At 44.0% G+C, this 24,397-nt stretch overlaps 1 protein-coding gene across 1 annotated transcript in view; it reads right to left on the reverse strand.

Moving 5' to 3' along the window:
- KCNH8 (potassium voltage-gated channel subfamily H member 8) overlaps window positions 1-24,397 on the reverse strand; it is a 938,852-nt gene that overhangs the window by 32,284 nt on the left and 882,171 nt on the right. The window contains exons 13-15 of the mRNA XM_078662854.1: window positions 16,243-16,589; window positions 14,083-14,183; window positions 7,502-7,581 (exon numbers count right to left, since the gene is read on the reverse strand). Coding sequence (XP_078518980.1) covers window positions 7,502-7,581; window positions 14,083-14,183; window positions 16,243-16,589 — 528 coding nt within the window. The remainder of the gene's footprint in view (window positions 1-7,501; window positions 7,582-14,082; window positions 14,184-16,242; window positions 16,590-24,397) is intronic.

Raw genomic sequence — 24,397 nt, forward strand, 5'->3', positions numbered from 1 at the left:
GGGCCAGAAGTCGGTGGGTAAAGCCCGCGGGATCCGATCCGTGGAACAGTGGAGCACCTCCGTCTTCGAGCTATTAAATTGCAAAGAATTTGCTTGAAGCCAATCCGCTGTAGCTGCCATGCAGCGATGGAAGGTGTTCAGCGAGATTGCATTGCTTCCTTCCAAGGAAAACACCAGCTGAGTGTCGTCGGCATAATTAAATGCCGAGACCCCAAAAGATTTTATTAGCTGGACAAGTGGACGGAGGTACAGGTTAAACAATAACGGGCTGATGGCCGAGCCCTGTGGCACCCCCTGTCCGATTTTCCTTGGCTCCGAGCTGAAAGGCGGGAGTGACACCAACTGTTGCCTGCCCTCGAGGTATGACATCAGCCAGTCTCTGGCCCCCTCGCAAATCCCGCACTCTTCCAGCCTCTGAACCAGGGTCCGATGGCAGACCGTGTCGAACGCGGCCGACATGTCGAGCAGCACCAGAAAGGCTGCTCGACCAGCAGCACCAGAAGCTAGCATATGAATAAGACCTAAAATCCTCCTGGACCTCTCGGCAGCCTTCGATACGGGGAACCATCAACTACTCATTAAGGTACTCCAAGAAAGGCTAGTGGCTGAAGAGGTGGTCTTGCACTGGTTCGGCTCCTTTCTCCAGAATCTCTCTCCAAGAGTCAAAATCAAAAACTTCTCATCGGACCTTCACCCTGTCAGCAGAGGGGTCCTTTAAGGATCAGTCCTCTCCCCGCAACTTTTCAACATATACATGGAACCCCTCACCACTATACTCCAAAGATCCAACACTCCCTTGCACCTTTATGCGGACGACACCCAGATCTATCTTGAAACCTCCTCCATTGAAGACATCCAGAGACTCAATGACACTCTTAGAGAAGTCCAACACTGGCTCTCTCTAAACCACCTGAAATTGAATCAAGACAAAAGGGAAATCCTCCTCTTTTCCAACAAAACGGAGAACCCTCAAGACGCAGAATGGCTAAAAGCAATTGATGCTCTCAACGACAATCTCTTCCTGGCCGACTCCGTCAAATTGCTGGAAATCACCCTGGACCCTAAACTAAGCATGGACTAACACATCAAGAACACGGCAAAGAGCGCTTTCCTCACCCTGAAACTACTCAACAAGATAAAACCCTTCATCCCGACCAACAACCTCAAACAAGCAATTCAATCCCTGGTACTTTCCAGATTAGACTACTGGAATGCAACCCTCACAGGCACAGCAAAATCACACTTAGCTCCCCTCCGATCAACTCTTAATGCAGCTGCAAGAATGGTCACCGGAGTAAGAAAATATGACCATGTCTCGCCCGCAATTAGAGAGTTGAAATGGCTTCCAGTTGAAATGCGAGCCAGTTTCAGAACTGCCTGCCTCACGCACAAAGCCCTCCACACAGGGAAACCTGCCTACCTGGCCTCCAAACTCACAAAGGCCGGTCAGACATGGAGCCTCAGGAGCTCCAATACTCTACTCCTCATCCGACGAAAACCAGCAATCAAAAAAAACACAGCCTGATCTTTCTCTGGAAATGCGCCCAAAATATGGAACTCCATCTCAGTCCATATCCGGACTATTCCTTCCTTTCTAAAATTCAAAAGGCTGCTCCAAGACCTCTACCTCAATCGTACCTTACCAACTGGATACCACTATCCCCCTGGATCCGAAGGATGCGCGGCTTGAATCTACACTTAGTTTACGTAGGCTCATTCTTTTACTATATTTACACCCTTGTGTAAATTTTACCCGCAACTTTGCAATGGTTTCTCGAAAAAGGACAAGACAGACCTTGATTTTAGCAAGAAAACAAACATTCAGAAAACTTCATGAACTGCGGGACATAGACGTGGTATTTAGATGAATTATGTGAGGTTCGCAAGAGAAAAATATTTCACCATGCCTAAAACCTCCAACCGTACCATTCACCATCAAGTCTCGCACGTAAGTGTCCACATGCCCAAGCACGCACACAAGACTCACCCTCCCTGAAATGTGTCAATCCACTGTGAATGATCAAACCAAGCATTGGGCCATGCAGGGACAGGGAAACAGAAGAAGATATGCCAAGAGCATGAAAAGACTGCCCCAGTGAAGGCTCAAGAAGCCTCACCAGAGGGATTAGACACCCTATGGAAATAGGTAATGCTTGTCAAAATAATTGACCTCCTAATAGAAGTAGCCTTCCAGCAAATAACGAGAAACTGGAAGGATTTCACTAAGCTCTCATATCAAGCATGGTGGTATGCGGTCTGTGATAATCACCGGCTAGAAACTACATTTGTATATCCATCACATTTGGCATCCAAGCGCTCTGATTTATGGGCTCCGGTCATTTTATTCATTGACACTCATGCTAAATGCTCTACTACCCCAAGACCTCTGCAGCAAGAAGTCACTAAACCTCCATGACTTCCTTTGTGTTAATTTATATTTCTATTTATACCTTCTTTTGTACAATATTGCCTAGGTTATCATTATTTTTGACTGTATTTGCATTTTTTATTTGTTATGTTTATACTCTGTTTATTTTCTAAACCCACTTGTTACATTGTATATGAACCTACTGCCTTCATTGTTTTTATTTTCTGCACATTGTTGTAATTCTTTTGTTCTAATAAACTTTTTCTGAACTTAAAAAAGAAATCGGTAATGCTTCCTGTCCATTGTACAGTCAGGTGTGTTGACAGTCACTCTTCAGAGTGTACCCCAGAGGGTATCAGTGCCCAAGTAATCTGTAAATAGCAGCAGATGGAGCGATACAGTTCAATCATTCATCAGCCAACAGATGTTTATAGCATAAGGACCTGTCTGCGGTGAGCCTGATCCATATTTACGGATTGGTTGGGCAGCCGCTCACCACTCTGCCTCTCACCGGCTGCACTAAAGAAATGAGACACAATGTATTGGCTCCAGAATGGCATTCTATATTTTTCCATTTTCCAACAAGAAATGTGTTTTTGATTGATAAAAGCTGTGGCCCCTTTTGATGAATTTCCACTAAAATGTTATTAAAAGTGCTGAGTGTGAGCTCAGTCTTGAAAGGTTTCAGGCAGATTGTACAAAGCACAAGGCTTGTAAACCTGGGTTTGCACCATTGGGCAGCACACATAGAAAGAGGACGATGCCTTGAAGGATTGTTTTTGCGCAAAAACAATCCAGCCAGTAACTTGACTACCCTTGCACAATGGCGCGAGGGTGCCTGCGTTGGTGCTAGAGTGCGTGTGTTGGCGCGAGGGTGCCTGCGTTGGTGCAAGGATGCCTGCGTTGGCGCGAGGGTGCCTGCGTTGGTGCAAGGGTGCCTGCGTTGGTGCAAGGGTGCCTACATTGGTGCAAGTGTGCCTGTGTTGGTGCAAGGGTGCCTGAGTTGGCGCGAGGGTGCCTGCGTTGGTGCAAGGGTGGCTGTGTTGGTGCTAGGGTGGCTGTGTTGGTGCAAGGGTGCCTGCGTTGGTGCAATGGTGCCTGCATTGGTGTTAGGCAGCACATAGTGCACCAGAGCAGCCAGAGAGCAGAAGTGTACAATATCTCAGTGGATGAGGCATATTTTTGTTCTTGCCCTTTATGCAATGCAGAGAAGTAAGTTTCCATGCTGCGTTGCTTTGTGCGAAAGCAAAGCAAATCAAGGGGCATATTATCAAGAACGGAGTTAAAAATTATTGCTGGTTTAGCGGCAGGAAACTGCCGTTAAAGCGGCGATACTGGGCTTGATAATATGCCCTTGTGAATTCCCATAGCTGCTCAGGTTCTGGTGTTAACCTGAGCTTCTATGGAAATTGTCAAGGGCATATTATCAAGCCCATTATTGCCGCTTTAGCGGCAGTTTCCTGCCGATAAAAGCGGCGATAATGTACCGCCCTTTCTTGATAATATGGCCCTAAATTCTCAAATGTAGGGGCATCAAAAATATGGAAACCGTAACTTGCTATAAGGTAATAATAGAAAGAAAGTAGTTCAATAGTAAATGCATTAAACCATAACATACATCACACCCCACGGGTCTACATAATCACAGACCATTTAAAGCAAACAATGCAAAATAAAATTCAGAGGGGAATATTTACAATAAAATGTTGGAGCGCCGTGTTTCGGCAAAATTGAAATGGCCACACTCTGACATTTTTCAAACACAGGGATGCGCCGTTTTTACCACAATACAGTGCACACCTGCGCTCTCCCTATCGCTGTCATAAAAAGCTGCAGAGCGATAGTGCAGGCACCCTCTGCCATGTTGCAAGGGAGCCTGCGCTGCAGGGGCAATTGTTTATGTGCAGAAAGGGGCATATAAACAATATTTAAAGGCGATTTGCTGTTTCTATGAGCGCTGCAGAATGCAGCACACATAGAAAGTACCGGGAGAAATTAATAATTTCCCCCTGTATCGCCATCCTAACACCAGGTTTTACCTGGCCGTAGTTTTTGGCGCTGCCCCATCCTTGTAAATATGGGGCAGCGTCGAAAAGTAATGGGTGTTGCGGCAGAACACCCAGCACAACACCCATTGCCCTCCCCTAGCGCGCTAAGTGAAGCGTGAAAAGGGGTCTTATTTACAAAGCGCCGTTAAGCCAGGTTAAGTGGCTTAACGCCTCCTTGTAAATAAGGAGAAGGGGCTATCGCCACCAGAGCGTCGCTAAAAGTAATGTTGTGGGCGCTATACCTCCTTGTAAATATGCCACGAAAAGTTGTATGAAGGAAACAATCAATAGGACAAAACGATTACAAATCATCTGGAAATCCTACAGCAAACTAACAAAAGAATACAAGACTCAAAACATAACACTAAATAATACACACCAATCATTAACAACAACATATAGAAAAACTGCAAACAAAAACATTACAAGAGTTATTCGGCACACAGCATTCAAAGCAAGAAACACAAACAACCTCACAGCGATATAATTCATTACAGGACATGGAAACACCACAGAAAATAAAAAAGAATCTTTGGCACATCACTAACTAAGGGAGTTCAGATTTGCATTGACACCTCGAATTTTGAACTTTACTATGTGTTTCAACTTGCTTTTCGTTACCTTTCAGGTGTGTTGGTTGCAGTAAAATTGTAAAGTCACAAGTAAAGTTGTGTAAAGATCACAAATAAGCAACTTACTGAGGTCGCAAATGTTGTAGACTTCACACAACTTTTCTTTCAGGTGAAGTTTCTGCAGAAATGTTTTTGCCGGAAAACCTTCCTTCAAAAGTTTTTTTGTAAGACAATTCTCCTGAGAAACAACTTTGCAGGTGAAGTCCTTTTAACCCGTTGGGTGCTGGTGACGGAACCACTCCGTCACCAGCCTCGGACAGGCTGTGCTAATAACGGAGTGGTTCCGTCACGGCCCGGCCGCCACGCCTGCGCGGCAGCAATTTCGCGCCTGCGCTGAGCGTCCCATTGAGCATGCGGGGCCGTGACGGAACCACTCCGTCACAAGCACAGCGCGCCCGAGGCTCATGACGGAGTGGTTCCGTCACGAGCATGGCTGTGCCGCGCGGCCCTCCCATCCCCCTTGCGCTGCGGCGGAATTACCGCCGCAGCCAAGGGGTTAAAATAAGGCTTTACTGGGGTTTACCCAGAAAAATTCTACTTTTTTGCTTTTTCCCCCACTCACAAGTCTTAATTAACGTTTCAAAAAACCTCATTTAACACAGACTGGGCACAAGCAAAGTAGTCCAAGTTAACGAGCTCCTAGCTCTGGCCTTCACTTTAAAAAAAAAAAAAATGTTGTTTCGGTCGTAAACACTTTCTGGTATCCAGTCAGCATTTTGGCAGCTCCTGAACAACTTTTGATTGCAAGGCACAGATTAGCAGACCTGCAAAGAGCGCACTATTGAATTGTGGTCTTAAACTTTGGTTTAGGAATTCGTGGGAGCTGGTCTGCAGAAAAAAAACACAACAATAACTTAAATTAACACTATAATAGCTGACTGTGTCCCACGGTCAGTTGTAGGTTGCAGCAATGAACGGATCAAAGGCCAGACATCAGTTTGCTTCATTATCACCTCTGCAGAGATGTGTGTTGCTGCAAACAATGGCATTCACTGCAGTTCTTATAAAGGAGGACATTTCCTAATCCTAATGCATAAAGTGGTTCTTCTCCAGGGTTTGTCCCCTTGTTACACAGAACATTGCAGCTAAATGCTTTGAATGTCCTCTTTGTCTGTTTCCTGCCCCAGGGCCTGATTCTGATACGGTTAGGAAGGCCCCCTTCCAGCATTTGCTCAATCCAAATCAGATCAGAAACGTGTCTTTCCAACCGAGGGCCCAATTACGATGCAATTAGGGAAGCATTCCCACTTAGGGCCCGATTACGATGCGGTTAGGAACATAGGCTCCCATCAAATCCAATCAAATGGTATCTCCATTATTTATCTCCATATATCTCCATATATATCCATCATCCGGATGCATCGTACTTGGTCGGTTGGACTCTCCCGATCCAATTCGGTTGGAAACCATTCCCAAACCCATTCGGTCAGGTAGCTTTCCAAACCGCATCAGAATCGGGCCCTCAGTCTCTATGGCATGGGCCCTAACCACAAGTAATATGTGCCCCGCCTTGGCTCGTCTGTGTGGGGTACCACAGATACCTGGTAGTATATGAGGTGACAGGCATGTCCTAGTTGGCATACAACTGTAGCAAAAGCTATCAGCTGTGCAAGGGCAGACAATCCAGTTTTGGTTAACCGGTTGTAGGTGATTGATCACCAGATGTATTACATTTTAACATCAGGACAGTGACTTTTTTCAGTGACTCCTGAGGAAGTATATCAACTTTCCTTTGCGTTTCAATGATATCACAGGAAGTGACGTTTCTGGTTTCACATGCTTTGTTGTGATGGAAAACAGGCACAATCAGCCAGCTACTAAAATCAGTATCTTAATTATGAGTATCAGACATTTTAACAACAAAGAAGATGATTTTTATGTTTAGTCTTTTCTGTCTTTTCTGCTATTGCTGATACTTGTATATTGCTTTTAAGTTATTATAAAAATATTTTTAAAAGAAACTGACAGATTTCAGGATACACAAGCGACAACGTATGGTGGGTATTACAGTTTGTTCAACTAGATGACACCTCACTTTCAACTGGCTTCAGCGTATCGCACAATGTCCATCATTTGGTGTTATTTGTACCTAATTCAGGGAAATTTGGATCAAATAAATCCACTTCTGGCCAATATGAAGCAATGAATTTGGGAGCCATCCCTCTGGAGTCTGCCATTTTCAAGAAGAAGTTGGTGGCGTACAGGGCACAAGAGCAGTTTGACATTCTTGGAATGGTGATTACTTGCCATGGTTTTGACAACTTACAATCTATCATTGACCTTCTCTTTCACAACATACTGATCCCAACTCATAACCCACCAGGTGTCAGCTCTGCTCTATATCCAACACTGATGACCAGAAATTGTGAACCTTCTAATACTTTTTAATTAATTAAAGACTTGATTTTAGCTCAATAGCAAACCACCCATCGCCTTCCCCAGATGACGCTTACCTCGTAGTTGAGCCGACACACCTGCTGTTTGGTTTCTTCTGCTGTAATGACGAGGATCGCCGGGCTGAATTCGGCGGAGTCTGCAAACAACGCAAAAGTCAATGAGCAAAGAGCGGAGCTTCCCTTTCAGCATCACTCCTCCTACACATGTTCAGTTCCCTCTGAGGGACAGGTCTATTCAGACCTTCTCTGGAGCATCTGAGGAGATGCAAACCTCACATGGAATTTACACAAGACTGGGGGTGGAAATGCGGCACATCTGTAGAAGGCTGGAGCATCTTGGAGATGCTGGTTGCATACTCAAAATTCACTTTCGGAAATCGCAATACGTTCTTTAGGCGCGTGAACATTTCTAAAAAGCTCTAGTCATTGGCAGATATGCTGCAAAGAAAAAGAGATTGACCACACTTAGGAGACATTTTACTCTTTGTGTCTTAGTAAATGTGGCCCAAAATGTTTGATTCTGGCCCAAAATCCCGCCACCCTCACCTCAATTTCAAAATCCCTTCTCACGCGGTCTTCGTTCTTCAAGCACTTACCTTCTTACCGAAAGGGCTACTGCACTGACAGCATGTGTGATCTGCATGAATGTTCTAATGCTAGTAGAGGGCACACCTAAAGCGACTCAGAGCCCACAATTTACTCTTCATGGAATGGCATCGGAAAATCATGGTCATAATATCATTTGACATCAATATTGTGTCCTAAGTATATATTTCCCTAATATCACCCCACTGAAGTTACTAAAGAAAACCTTCACACAAATGGGAAAATATTTCTGAAAATTTTATTTAGACCACAATATTTATGTCTGCAGAAGGTATGCTAGTGTACAACTGCATTTTATGGTCCAGGTTTAAGAGTGGGCTGTAGTTTGGGGTACATTTAATAGCCTCAAGTAAGAAGTTTTTCTCCTTACAACTCTAAAAGCATCTGAACTTTTTCTGTGCATGAGTGCTATGAGATGACATAAGGCTTCATTGTTCTGTAGTTGTATTTTTAGCTAATATCTCCTCACTTTCCCCAATTATCACATTGAAAAAGGTGTGTTACTATTTTTTAATTAAATATGTATTTTTTTCAAATGGCAAGTTAAAATTAGCAGTGAGCGAATTTCATGTAATTTCCTTTTGCCTAATTGCATGAATTTTCAGAAAAATTCTATGAAAAAAAAATCTGGCATTTTACACTATATTTTAGATTGATATGCATCCTCACATCTATTTTGGAGTCTACTGTCCTCCTCCACATGCGCATTTTTTTCTCAGACGCTTTGACTCCCTGGTTCCCCTCTCCGTTTTCAGCCGTTGTGCTATATTGCTTTTTTTTTGTGGAACTGCCGGTGATTGACGTCTACACTTTGCGCCGGGCTACAGACGCTTGTCTCACCCACATTCACTAGCTGCACCGAGGATTGTTTTTTTTGGGGGGGGGATTGCACTGCTATAAACCACATACATAGGGGAGAGGTGTGGCGCCGCGGCCAGGGTGACTGACGCTGGACGCTGAGGATCACGGTTCGATCCCTGGCTCCGGTGGCAGGTCAGCCCAGCACCCTGTGACTCTGGGCAATAGCTCGCCTAATCTTCCCGACGGACCCCAGAGCCGAGAGACCCCTTCGGGGGTGATTTGTGCGCTACACAAGTGCTGGATCTCTGGATTTACATACATATGTTGTTATCAGTCTGCCTGGCAGCATTTCCTGTGACTAACCCCTTCACCTGCCTAACCTTGTGGGAAGAACCTGTCCCTGCCATTGGCTGTTTGAGCTTCCGGGGAGAAATGTATGACCCCCCCCCCCCATCACCCCAACTGGTCTCCTCCCTATTTGGCTGTGCTGGCTGGGAACCTGGCACCTCTTGCATCATGTCCCATGCCAATTCACCTTTGAACTTCACGGTGGTCAGCCATTTGGCACTGGGTATCACAGATTGAAACATTGCCAGAATTTATTACAATGTCATTAATTAACAGCATCTCAGCAGGGCAAGGTTTAAAGTTTATTGCACTTGTTTAATTGCACTCCAGAGAGAAACCTCTAGAAACTACTCCCAACTTCAAAGGAGGCACCAGGTATAAAAACAGGGCTCCCAGACCCACTCTTTAGTTCACTTTCTGGACTTGCGGAAGGATTCTCAGAGGACTGCCTGCTGCTGTGGTCTGCTGTGTACTCCACAAGATTGCTTTGCTGCACCTGGGAAGGACTGCTTTGCTACTTTATGGCTGCCTTGAATGCTCAGAGACCAGCCCTACTGATTAAGCTCTGCATCTTCACCTGTACTCACTACTACTACACTGACTGCAAGGGCTAGTTTACAGGCCTCCTGTTGAGATCCCTAGAGACGTAAAAGGTTCCCATCATCTTGAACGCACACCTGGACTCAGCCTGAGTAAGTCCTGAACCCTCAAGTGGTGTCCCACCGGTCCTGGACCCTAGGTTGTGGTGCTAAAGCTGCCCAGATTGCTAAAATCCAAAACTTGGGACTTAGGAACATTTTGGTTTAAAACTGCTCTGAGAACCAATGTAAGATCAGTACCCACCTGCTCATCACTCCATCCAAGGTGCATCACCAGTCAGCTGACTTCTCAGCTGCTCCCTTTACGTTCTTTTCTGCAGCAGCAAATCGTGTTCAGCGGTCCTTTGCCAAAAGTTTATCTGAGCTCTCGGAACTGTCTTCGGCTGCAGCCTCCTGCCTTCTCCTGCTAGAGATTTTCAACTTCCAGAAAGGTGACTAAATCTACACATAGAAAGGTCTTCCGTGACTTCATCCAGTGGCTCAGCGGTGACAAGGCTCTTTCCTCGGACACCGCCTGCATCCTTGCTCCGCTGAACTCTACCTGGTCAAAACATATTTCTTGGAAATTCTTCTATGTCCGAAGCTAAGAGTAGACTGGGCCTAATCCACTTCTTTTTTACAAGCAGCGCTACATCATGGTCGGCCAAAGTTTTTTTTTACTTTGACCAGGTCCCACGTGACTAGATGTCCGCGGTTAGCACTCTGATCTTTTAATAAGGGCTAGTTTTTACTAAAAATGTCATAATTCCAATTCTTTGATTGGATTTTGTCATTTTGGTGTCAAATAATAAACAATCTAAATTGGTGTGGGATTTTTCTTGTGTTGTGTTTTTATTTTATTATTGTTTGTGTACTGCATGAATACTTTACACTTTGCCTTTATTTAAGCCTGACTGCTTTTTGTGCCAAGCTACACATGGTTAAGCACAGGTTAATTTAGTGATTGTTTTGTGGTTCACCCTGCCAGGGATTGAGGCTGTTGCTTGACTAGGGCTCACACCCCAGTCAACCAACAACCCTTCAGTTTTTCTTCTTTCTTTGTTTTGTTTGGGGAAACAGGATGTACCATTCAGTATGTTACCATTTACTTACCTTGCTTCTTATATGCTGGATTGTGTTGGCACACGCGTTCCATGACCGCCATGTCATGCTGCTCGTGACTTGTTTACTCTCTGTATTGTTATCTTTTGACCTGCACTCATGGCCCAGTGTTGTTCTCCTGGTGGCGGTTCTTCTCAGCTTATTTCAGTTGGACGAGAGCTAGCATTGAGCGCAGGATGGGTTGTGGGTTCCTATGTTTATGACTGGAAGAGATCACTTTGAAACTCTTGTACCTGCTTGGATTTCACTTCTTTACAGGCTGTATTTCTCACTGTCTGCTCCTGTTTTTCTCAATCATTTGAGCATTCTTTCCTTTAGAACCCATTCAAAGGAGCTGCATTGTAAATTGACACTAGAAGCAGTTTTGTGACTAATTCTCACTGCATTCTACATAATCTTTGGAAAACATAGGTACAATGTCAAAGAGTCAGAAATCTGCTCTTACTCAGTTTGTGAAAAATGTCCAGCTTATTTGGGATTATCAAAAAGACTCAAGCTTACAGCTAGATGTCTGCGATGGACATCAGTCTTACATTTTTTTAGGAGTACTCACCTGCGTACCATTGCTGGACACACAAATGGCCATGTAAGGATCTAACTTTTTCAATAGGGAAAATATTTTTCCTTTTAAAACACCTTCTCACACTCTCCTGTTCCATATGAGGGAGTGTCAGAGCCACTTTGGAAATGCCTTTAATTGCCCTGTTTGGAAGAATCCATTTAATAGGGATTTCAGGAAGGGATAATGCCTCTAGGGGATATCTGAGTGCCTACTAATTTAAAGGGTTGTGGATGTTTACCTAGTTGTGTAGGTACAACCAGCTGGAACATGTCCACAAACCTGCCCCTCGTCCCAAATTTGTGTTTGCAGAAATTCCATCACACTGGCAGGATTTCTATATACACACAAAAGCCATTAGCAGGAGTAAGATTCCACCAGCCCTGATTGTTTGGAAATTTATGAATTTTCTTGCACCAAAATTGAACTAAGGGCCTGAGACCATGGTGGATGGGTTACAACTGTGACGGATATCCCACCCCTAAATATAAATCCCATTATATCCTATGCAATTTATATTCTGATGGACAGGGCGATTTATATTCTGACGGACAGGATATACGCAGTCTAGCCTTGTCCATAAAAACTCAAAATCTTCACAACTATAGAAAACGAGGGCTCCCTCTATTAGTTATAGAGATTGGTGTTTGTTGGGGGCGATGATAGTATGAACCACAGAGATCTGCAATTTTTGGGATTTTTGATACAATGACCTGCTTTTGACACACTCTTCAAGCACATTGTGCTCTCTTAGAATGTGAGAAAGGATGGATGTTGTTGGAGGATGGGTAGGATAGAGAAATGCTGGGCAGCTGTAGGTTGGCGAGTGTACTGGAAGTGGGGGAGACACAGGGACATTGGTTGGTGTTCCTGTAAACAGCAGGTATGAGCATTAAGTTACCCATTGCAATCTTAAACAACAAGGCTATTTAGGAGATAGGAAGGGCCCAATTTTGAGATTGTATGGCAAACATTTAAACAGCCACATACTTGGAGGCATAGAAAGGATCCCATATCCTGGTCCTGCTGCCAAAGCATACGGTTGTTCTCCCTGAAGTGGCTGCCTCAGCCATGGACCAGTAACTTGAGAGGAAAAAGTCTGCAAGTGTATCCCGGTGGAGTTTCTTGAAGCAAATGGGGTTACTGGGACTGCATCCCTGGATGCATATTTCAAGCATCTCTGACATCCTGGGAGGTACTCCCGAGGATGGCATGGTTACTTGTGAAGGGTAATTTATAAGATAAAGATTTTTGAATGAGATTTTGTACACAAATTGGAGGATGAATTATAATGTATGTTTTACTGTTAATTTCAGTTGCCCCTGATGAAGGGCCCATAAAGGTCTGAAATGCATTGGGTGTAAATAAACAGCTTTTGATGAATACAGCGCTTGTACGTGTTCTCAATTAGAGGTTCGGATGGCCCATTTTGAACACTAGAAACCTAGGAAATAAATAAAACAAATTTCGTTGCGCGCACTGCATCGCATTTGGTGATGCAGTGCACGCGACGAAATTCGTTTTATTTATTTACATGTTTACTTACCTGTTAAACTCCGTAATCCATACATTACTACCCCCCACCCTGCCACTCCCCCTCCCCACGTCACTGCCCGGCCAGTACTTCCACTACCGGCCGCTGATAGGAAAGAAAAAAATTGCAAATGCAGCATTGGCAGTGCCATTGGTTCTGGGGTGAAAAGTCACCCCATAAAGATATGGTTACTTGTGTGCCTGATCTGTGAAACACTGCATGGCTTGTGATAACGCGACTGAACATTGGGTGGTGGACAGATAAGTTTAGACGGGATGGCCTGCCTGTCAGTGTTCGAGTAGCCTCAACCTTGATAGTCGGTGAACCCAGTGGTGAATGTGGAGGGGGCTCAGCCAAGGGCCATTTACCATCCATTGCCCTTAAATAAGGAGACAATAGCACGGGGAGGGCTGTTTGGACCCCTGCTTATTAGTGGTAGAGGTTCTGTTCCGGCCATTCTCTAACTTGGATTTCACTGATGAGGTAATACCATCAAAATGCGCACAACAGGTAGGACAGCATGAGCTGAGGAGTCTAGTAATGTGGCTTCTGAAATGACAAGGATACTGTCACATAATTTTCTTCATCATGTGGCGGCGTGAAGAACATCGCTCGCAGGGCGGCCTCACCAATTGTTGCAATCAAGGATAAGTCACATCCCACTGAAACTGAAGGCAGCACCAGGTCCAGTCAATCTATCTGGTGGCACCTTCTACACCCCGAACCACCAGCTCCAATCCGCTGTCTTCGCCCTCGTCACCGTCCCCCGCATCAGGAGAGCGACCACCGGCGGCAGATCATTCTCCTACCTCGCTGCCAAGTCCTGGAACACCCTCCCCATCCTCCTACGGCAGACCGAAGACCTACTAACCTTCAGAAGGCTACTCAAGACCTGGCTGTTCGAGCAGAAGCAGCACTCACCCCCTCCTTCCAGCACCTTTAGACCCTCACGGGTTAGTAGCTCTCTTTACAAGTATCTTGATTGATTGATTGATTGATTGGTATCAGACAGGAAAGTGCATTGAAGAGACACTGGAGTGCTGAAAGGAGAGAGGCTTTCACCACACAGGTCAAATACAGGGATAGTCACCTAGGTTGTGGTTGAGTCTTGACTCCCGCCGGATTTGGTCTGCTCCGAAGTCGAAGGCCTGTCCTCCCTCATTGTCATCATCCTCGATCCCGTCGACCACCCTGTGGAGAGAGAGGAAGAAAGGACCATTAATGTTTAGGTGAAGGCAGGTTCCACAACAGCATGCAAGGGAGAGGCCTCCCTGAATGGTCTCCAGACGAAAGCTATGTGCAACCAGAACTCTATTAGAGTGCAGAGAAATTGGAATTATTACTGACTGGTTAGGGACTCTGGAAGCTGGGAATGCTGGGGTAGAATAAATTAACTGTTAGGCAACTGGGCGAGCTGGACATGTGGCAGAGTGAAATGTATGATGATACCACGCATACCATCACAACACAGTATTTTACATTGTGGTTCTGACAACGCAAGTCGTTACATCGACTTGCGTTGGAGGGCGCTGGACTTAGGAATAGTGTGAATTACTATTCCAACTCCAGTCTACGGACAGTAGGGAAGGTGTTGGAATAGTAATTCACACTATTCCTTAGCCTAGAGCACCCTCCAATGCAAGTAGATATTACGTCTTGCGTTGTCAAAACCACGATGTAACCATTATGCGTTGTAATGGTTGTGTGGTAAAGGATGTTTCCCGGCCGAGTGCATCCCATGTCTAGCAACTTTTCATTAGAGCTCTATATGGACCAGTCTGCCTCTGGTGACATTGCCCGTGAGTTGGCCCCGCAGTCCAAAGACTGTTGTGCCCCCGGACACAGGATACCATCACAGGACACAGAAGGTAAGTCGAAGTACTTTATTCGTGGGAAAAACGAGCCACTGCTCCTCTCACGACAGGCGAGAAGCACCAACTGCCAGTCATAGAATCCAATATACACAAGTACCATGGCAACACATGAAGGTTCTAGGTAGAACCTCAAACAAGCACATCTAAGTACAACACGTACTTTTTAGGAGCATTGAAGGGAAGAGAAGACCGAGGATAGTACAAGTGTTGAAATTGCCCTGGCTTTCCATAGCCAAGCATGTTCATATCAGAAGCCTCTGCCTCTTTTCCTGCACCTTCAATTTCAAGGGGGATCCTTCTCTGAAATCTCCATCAATTCCCTGTGCTTCAGCTAGGACTCTTCCCTCCTCCTCTCACAGGGTTCTAGGGCTCCTGAAACTTTAAAGGCTCGCCAAGATGGTGCACCTTCTATTTTCTTACTATTAACCCCTTCGACGCTCATGACGAGCTCAGCTCGTCATGAGGTGTACCTCTGGTCCACTCATGACAAGGTGAGCTCGTCATGAACAATGGGTTTTTTCATTTTCCAGCGCACAGCGGGAAAAAGCTCCGCATGGATGCGGTTAATTAAACACGGAACCTTCTTACCTTCAGTTTAGATGGACTTTTAGAAAATTCTTGAGACCTCGGCTATTCACTGCCAACGTTCAAGAAACAATCTGCCTGGTTCTTGCATCCAGACACTCCTGAGTGTAAGTATGCGTTAAGTAGATGCAATACACAGTGCTTGAAATGGAAAAATAGAAGTGCAGGTACTCGGAACCAGAGTACCTGCTTATTTCTGAGAAGTGCTGGTACTCTCCAATTAAAAGTATTACGTTTCCCTTGAGAAGTACGGGTAATGTTCTTCTCAAAATAAAAAAGTGCCTGTACTCAGTACCGGACAATACTGGCCCATGTAAGCACTACCGATACATAAATATTCAGTGGACTATCGACCACTCACTCTGTGATTTATTAGCCACCTGTACCCAGGTTTAAGAGCACAAGGTGACAATGAAACGTACTAGAACTAGCTCAAAAAAATAAACTCCATCGAGAAGCTAAGCTAATCCTGTTCCTGGTCCATGCAAACCACATCATAACAACTGTTACTGTTCAACTGTACCATATTTTTCATGAGATCACCGCATTGGCCCCTCAACAAGTTCAAAAACAGCTCTTGGTCTCCTACCAACAACACAAAAAATAAGCAAATAAACACAAAACTAAATGGAGGGGGCAAATAATAAAATAAAAGCATAAACAACTAAATGAACCAAAAAATGAACAAATACAAAACATATAAAGTAAGACAAGGAAAGAAACAAAGACAAGAAGAAAGAAAGAAACAAATAAATTAGCCCCTTGCAAGACCATACAACATGGGTGTGTACCTGGGGCTGAGGTCTGGGGGGCCAATGTTGGTCACCGTGGTGAGATGTAGTCGAAGGTTTTTATCTCTCTTCCTGCCGTTGTACTGCGGATCATATTCTTGTCGGTTCCTTGTGGTGTTCGGGCTGCCGGACCTGATGGGTGACTTGAATGGGACAGTCCCCGAAGCGAGCTGCTTTATGTTTGCCCCAAGAGAGCTGTTATTGCTTCCCCCTTTCTTGAACTTCGAAGTGCTTCTGGTACGGATCGTAGTCGGTGACCCCGGGTCGTCCTCGTCACCAGAGTCTTCTTCGTCCTCCACAATGGAGGAAAGCCGTTTGTTTATGCTTCCGTTCCCCCTGGTTTCAGTCTGGAAAAGAGATAAGAACAGGTTCAAGTAACTTTGATTCAGATCAAGACCTTCATCAGGCTCTGCACTTTCTTCAAACAATGCTTTAGTGGGAATCCTGGGTACCCTTCCATGCATTTCATATAATGCTGCAGCACCTTTGGCTATTGGCAGCCATTCAAGTCTTCAAGGGAGACATCTCACAGCAATTCCAGAGCTAAAACTTCTGACTCCCTTCATGGGAACCATTTGGAGATATTCCCACTGTGCTTACTGGACTTCAATCTATGGGTCTCCAATGGCCTCTCAGGCTCCAGATGAGTATGGCTCATTGGTGTCGATCCTCACCGAAGTGTGAGGGAGGTCGGGCATTTTCACTACAGGCTCCCTAACTTTGGAACATGCTACCAATGCCCAGCAAAACTATGGAAGTTATTACTAGTTGCATGGGACCATAGACACATTTCTTTACCCCCAACAATGTTTGTGAGGGTAGGTCTGGAACACTCTGGATGCAATATCGTCCTACAAAAATATTGTGAGACATATATTGACCACCATCATATCATGAAGGTGTTTTTTGTAGGTAAGTGCAGGTTTAATACCCGTGTGTAGCTAGATGATATATAACACCAAGATATATGGAAGTAGAGTTAGGAATGTTAAGTCTATACTTTCTGGTATATACTTACCCCAAATATATTTTGGTTGTCAATAATTTGGCCACAATATTTTTGTTGTATAATAAGTTTGCACTCAATATTTTGACATAGAAACATTTGTGAGTTTAAATTCTGTTATGTTCATTAGCGAGAAGGTCTGTGTTCAGTGTCAAGAACCCGCAATAGTACAAAAGAGACAACTAACCTAAGACGATACAAAACTGCTGCTATGGGCCTTCTTGGTCCCCTTCTTGGGTAATATTGTATCTGCTGAGGTTCTAAGACATCGGGGATCATTGTCTTCTTCTGCTGCTGGGCACCCACGCTATAGCGCCTACTGCCCCAGTCAGGGTTCGGTGTTTTAAGGACCCCAAGAAACAGGTAGGGTCTACAGGTGTTGTCAAACAGTGGCACCTGGACCTCAAGTTAGGGATCTCTTGAGGGGAGGGTCCCCATGACTGCTGCTATGTCCAGAATGGATCACATCTCGCTCACCCTTCGGCATCCTTACTGGATTCCTTTTTTAGCCAGAATCAAGTTATGGACATTGGTGCACATCAGGTTTGCCCACAACATTGGGAAGACCACATTTTGTAGTATGCTCCTAACAGGCGTCTGAGATCTATGGATGGAAATGACCATGTGCCCCATTTCAAAAGGGAATTGCTGAGAGAAAAAAACTAATCAAGTGGGCGAACCACTGTTTAGTTAGCAGTGCAACTGGGTATGACGTGTGCATCTTATATCCTGACGTAGGACAAAAAAGGAAAACATGTTCCAGTGTTTTTTTCTAAAAACACATCTTAAAAACCTTCAAAAGCCGAATGGTATCTTATGGTCTAAAAAAGGAAGAAGTCAGAACCAAGAAAGTGACTTTTACAGAAAGGCATATTTCAAGATAAAGATCAGGTTGCACACTTGTGATTCTCTCAATATTATTGCTGTAGACTTTTTTTCACATGGGTTAAATTTAAGTCAAATATAATATCATGACTTCTAAAGTGGCACAGATACAGGAGTGAAACTTATGTGTCTGCTGGCTTTGAGTAGATATTGATAAGGTGTGAGTGCTGAGAAGGTGGGGCTCACATAAAGGTACTTGTCAGGAGAATGAGTATTTGGACTTTGAATCTGTATCATGACCTGATCCTAAATTAAAGAGCTATGTAAAGTCAATGTTCGTTTGTATTCATTCATGTCTAGCAAGAGGCATATCTACTATCGAATCAGACATAAGATTTACTGAGACGGCTGAAATGTCCTTTTACAAATATGCCCCAAATAAAAGAAATATAACTGTCCTTTTATAAGTTTGTCTCAAATAAAAGAAAAATATCTGTCCTTTTACAAGTATGTTCCAAATAAAAGAAAAATAACTGTCCTTTTATATGTTTGTCCCAAATAAAAGAAAAATAACTGTCCTTTTACAGGTCTGTCCCAAATAAAAAAAAAATATGGAAAGGAAATATGTTTTTTGTGCAGCTGCCGAGTATACTACAGTACACTGTGAAAATGTGCTGGAATACGTGGTCAGTTTCACCCGGTTGTGTTGTACACAGCTTTTATTACACAAGCAAGGTCTCATTTTGGACCCTATCACCGACCCAGCCCTGGCTTATGGAGTTTTCAACCCCTCCCACGTGTACAGTCATTCATTGCTTTCTTTCTCCTGCACATTTTCATAGTTTTCTTATGAGTAATATTTGTATCGTTTTCTCGCCAGTTAATTAAAAAACATGTTCCTTACTACTTTCAAACTGAAAGGACGATGGTGATTTTTTTTTCTAAACACCCCTCCAGAAATAGAGTCTGATTCATTAGGGTGACCACCTCACTCCAGGTCATTACACCATCTCCAGTCCTAAAGCTTTCACCTTCCAACCACTGATTCAGGTGTGTTAATCTAATTATTTAATGGAAGCAAAAGAGGACTACGTCACCCAGAATGCATTAGGCTCAATTTGCCATTCCTAGATTGGAACTTGATGCAGCGTATCGTAGCAAGGATGACATGGGCCATGTATGTATTGTATGTATTGGTGCATTTTTATAGCGCAATGACTGTCACCTGTCGGGTATCCATGGTGCAACAAAGCGCAATAACCCTTTTGATTGCTGTTGAGGTAGTAAATAAAGCAATTATCAGGGTTCAATGGACCCTGGTGCTACTGCACCTGCTCCACCTATGGTAGCGACGCCCCCGTTGATGTAGTGCAGCACTTTGCTGTGAAAGTTGAATGCCCATTGGACATTTAGCTGATGTTTTCACAAATCTATAGGCTACAAGATCCGTGGCAGCAGAATTTCGCAATAGCGAAAGGGGGGGGGAGAGAAACGCATTGGGTTTGCTTTCGAACTGGGCAAATGTATGTTTATTGCAGGCGAGCCTAAAAGAGCGTTTGGACTTTTCACAACTTTACCTTGAGGTGAATGTTTTGAAGGAGAATGTTCAATAAAAACATTTTATATTTTTCAGAAATGTCTTGCTTCTTATCATCATTTTGGGATAACGTATTGGATTTTTTATCTAAACTATTCAACTGAAAGCTAAAAAGAGAGTTCTCCACACCGACAACTGGTTTTCTTGATGATGATATATTAAACTGTGCGGACAAAGCCCTATTAGATCTTTTACTTAGAGCCACTAGAAAATTCGTCCTAAATAATTGGAAAGACACACATAAGACTTCCTATAAAAGATGGATGAATTGGATTATTCACCTCAGGGGCGCAGATAATATTGCTCTTCAAAACTCTCTCTGGAAATCTTCTACTAGACACATGTGGGATACACTAGATACATTTTTTTCCACACATAAACCACCATGAATAGACAGCGCTATTTTTTTCTTAAGAGATCTTTCTTTTACATATTCTGTTAACCGTGTTCGATTTCTAAAGATGCATAACAATCTATTGGACTCTTGGAGGTAGCAATCTAGTGGACTCTGTCTCACGGGACTTTTCTATTGATAACAAATGTACATTTTAATATTGAATTGACAATTTTTTTTTCTTTTTTTTATATATTAATAGTTTCTTTGTTAGGATTGAGTTTGTTCTTCTTTTTCTTTCTCCTTATTTTGTAGACTATTTTATGTTTACCTATTAGTGTACAATGTTTGTTATCAGCTGGCACTCTGTCCTCCCGTCTCAAGTATGCTGACTATTGATAAGTTTAATGATTTTTCCCAGCTGTAGTATTGTGTTAAATGTTTACATTTTGTACACTCTACGAAGTATGTAGGCATTTGTGTTTTATTCTTCTTTTATGAAAATATTCAATACATTTATTTGAAATGAAGAAATGTCTTGCTCCACACAGGTTTGGGACGGTTCTCCCTCACAACACTTACTTTAACCAGCCTTTTGTAACTGCAAGTTTTAAAGTTGGGCAAATGTATGAAGTTCTCAAGGTGTGCGATTCAAAAAACAAAAACACAAAACCCTACCGAAGTAGTTGTAAGGGGGGTGTTGACAACTGTTTGGCCACCATTTGCATAGCCATTGATGTCTCTACTTGCTTGAGTTGAGGCTAATGGAATGAAGACTCACTGACCCCCCCAGCCCAGGTCTAACTGACATCCTTACATCTTTGCGGGATGGAGTGACGACTCTCAACTTTTCATTCTTGCCCGGATGGTGAAATCAGGAGTACATTGTTGGCGCTTCCTTTGTAGAAGATGAAGACAGAGCTGTCATTACCTGTTGCCTACCCTTCCCAAAGGAGAGCGTGGGTTAGTCTGCCATCTTCTATAGTTTATTTATAACTTACTCTGCTGTTTTACATATGTCCTTAATATGGCATATAAAAAGTGTTTGCAGATAATGTAAACAGCCATGAAGATGACAATTCAACACAATGTAGGAAATATACTTTCCGTAAAGCGAGTGCTTGCTGTGGAGTGGAATGCAGAGTGAACGCTCCCTCCATGACCACAAATGACGCGCGCACTCTCAAATTCTTAAATGACCCTTAATGCCACTCCCAAATGTAAAAAAATGTTTTTGCCAGACCTCATCCAAATCCTAAAATGTCTTCTACTGTTCTATTTCCAATGTGACTTTCAAACACCCTCATGACTTTATGCCCCCTTCCGAAACCCCAATTGACCCACAATTTTCCTTCTAAATTTCCATGTGCCTTTTAAATCTCTGAATGATCCCAAATGTTGCTTTAAATGTCCAGCAAGTGTGGCATCCATAACACCCTTTCCAAATTCCCATATCTAAATCCGTATTTGTAGAGCGCAAACTACTCACCCTTATGGGTTTCAAGGCGTTGGTAGCTGTTGTGGAAATTAAGTGAGCTACTGCCCAGAGTCACATGGTGCTGAGCTGAGCTCCTGCCGGAGCCAGGGATTGAACCATGAACCCTGTGCTCTGAAGTCAGCTGCCCTGGCCACTGCACCACACCTCTCCACCTATGACTTTAGAATTACTATGTGGTTCCTGGCCTTCAGAAGGGAGGGCAAACATTATGTTATTCCCACATCACATCCTTTTTCAGGACCGCACCTTCGTGAACAAGCTAATTAATAGCTTCTGAAGCAAGCTTGCCCTTTCTATTAATGACTAGGGTGGGTGGAGTATTCTGTTCCATCTGTGGAATTGGCAGAATTAGGTGACTCTGCATTGCTCTTGTAATATGGCCTTTCGGCCAAATTCAGCCAACCGCTGAACGGCTGAATTCGTCTTGTGCAAGGCTCCAGAATGGTAAGTTAGCGAGCACGAGCGTCCCGTTGTGCGATTTCAGGTCTCTACGGGGACATCCAGTGAGATTTTTCCGATACGGGCCGTCGCGAGCATTCGCAGTCAGAAGGCTACCGCCCGGGTAAAAAATCTACTTGAGCGGCAGCAAAATCAACTCGAGTAGCCACGCCGTCTGGTGCACCGCGTGATGCTGTTCGCGCTGATTTTTCAACACGGAACGTGCTAACGGTGCAAAATCACAGTGCGAGCAGCATGACATGCCTATTTCAGCCTGTTGGCAAATCTCACGGAGTTTTTATGTAAGTCAAATTCCACAAGTTCCACCCACCCTTATTAACGATGAGTGAGCGAACACAGCTACACAATTAGATCGCGCCGGATGCTGGCGCTGCCATGGTTTCACTTTTCCTGAAAGATATTTCTTAACTTAGAAAAAAGTGTTCATGCTATGTGGGGCTGCTGAGGATACTTTTGACCTGGGCCTCACAAAAACATCTGATATGTCGCAATGATTTGCAAGGGTCCCTTCCAATTTCCCAAATGACTGATGATACCTCTTTTCTATTGACTAATAAAACTGCTCCCATGAAAACTCGACCGACTCCAAAAGTTTCTTTCAAATTCAGACACTTCTGCCTGAAATTCTCCCCAACCTTACAATGGCTTAAACAGCCCTTTTAAAATTCAAAATTCTGAAGATCTTCTTCGGACTATTCTAAATTTACATAAAACATCAAATGCCTTCTCAAGTTTCCAATAACTTGCAAGATGGTAGCACATTTTTAATTTAAAAAAGCATCTCTAGACCCCTTCAATTTCCCTTTCACAAGCAAGACTCTACCCCAGGACTCATGCGCCCCCGATGGCCAGTCTGTTCTGCTGCATTTTTCCCTGCTGGTGAGTGGGCTTGCAGCCTAGCCTTTGGGCTCAGGGCTTAATGAGGGCTTAACGTATAGAAGTGAGAGGTCACAGGGCTCGAGTCGGGGTACCACGCGGGTGCACGGCATCCCTCCACTTATTTTACCGGGGGGGCGCCGTCCCCCCTGCTAAACAGCTGGACTTCACTCTTTGGCCTCTCTGGGACGAGGAGCTCGGCACCTTTCGTGACGTCACTTCCTGCCGTGACGTCACTTCGGTGACAGCGTCCCCCCACTTCTTTTTTTAGGACTTGTGCCCTGTGAGAGGCACAGCAGTTTTGTGAACACACTACAAGAGTGGGAACCTGTGTCAGAGCTAACATGTTCAAATGTATACTTGAAGGGCTAAAGTAGGCTTCTCCAACGCGTGGCGCGTGAGCTACTGGTAGCTTCCCAGCAACTTGTAAGTAGCTCTCCAGTGTGCAGGGAGCTTACTAAATTAGAAGCTTCTGCTTGGTTAAGTTTATATATGTACATCAAAACTGAGTGTGTGTATTATTGACAAATGGCTGAATTTCCAAAATATATTTAAAGCTGATATTTGAGTGATAAACCATCTGGCTTCGGGTAGACTTATTACTACTATCATTACCTTGACGTCAGGGGCGTTGCCGCCATGACTGTGATGTGGTACCCATGTAAAGACATTTGGAATTGACAAAACCATTCATGGCATTGCTGAGAGCCCTGCCTGATGTACTGAAGTGATGCCTACTAGTAATCCTGCATATAGTGGCCAATAATGGGATTGTCTGATGATGTCACTGGTACTATAACAACACTAACATTAGTAGATCAGGATAATTGCATTTAACGTAAGTAGCTCTTCAGAGAAGGTTAGAGACACCTGACTATTGTAAGACAGCTACTAACACTACAGAAGTCCATGCTAACCTGCAAACCACAAGTCTCAATGCAAGTAGGGCTGACTTAGGTTTTCATCCTTCTAAGTCTGATGAAATGATTGACATTCGGTTATGTGAGCATTATCCCATCTTAGTCAACTGTGCACACTATGCAAACGAGAACAAAACTGTATTGTCTCCATAATTTAGATGAGGCTAGATCAAACCCATTTGTAGCGCTCTACGACAGAATATTGTCTCTAGACACCTTATTATCAAATGAACGTTTCCAGACCTTGTGAAGTTGAACTTGCTTTTTATTGAAAATAATAATTTGTGCTGTGCATCTCCCAAGCAGTGCTTAGGTTTTCAGTCCGGTGAATTATTCAGATCAATTATATTCAGCTGCTGTGTTCATCCCTGAATAACCGAGACTCATTATAGGTTCATTTTATGCTGTACCGCCAGTGCACAAATGGAAACCGACCAGGTACAACCTCCCAGGATCCTGCATCCTGCTGGGAGCTGACAGGAGGACAGTCCCTCCAATCACACCACAGGCAGGGCAGCAGCACACAGGTCAAAGGTGAACAGAGGGTTCTCAGCTGATGGACAGCTTTGCATTGCACGAATCAGGCCCTTCTGTATGGCATATTATCAAGGGATTTATCTCTGCTTTTTTGGCTTTAAAA

This window comes from Lissotriton helveticus, chromosome 10 (assembly GCF_964261635.1).
Source record: "Lissotriton helveticus chromosome 10, aLisHel1.1, whole genome shotgun sequence".
Taxonomy (NCBI): domain Eukaryota; kingdom Metazoa; phylum Chordata; class Amphibia; order Caudata; family Salamandridae; genus Lissotriton; species Lissotriton helveticus.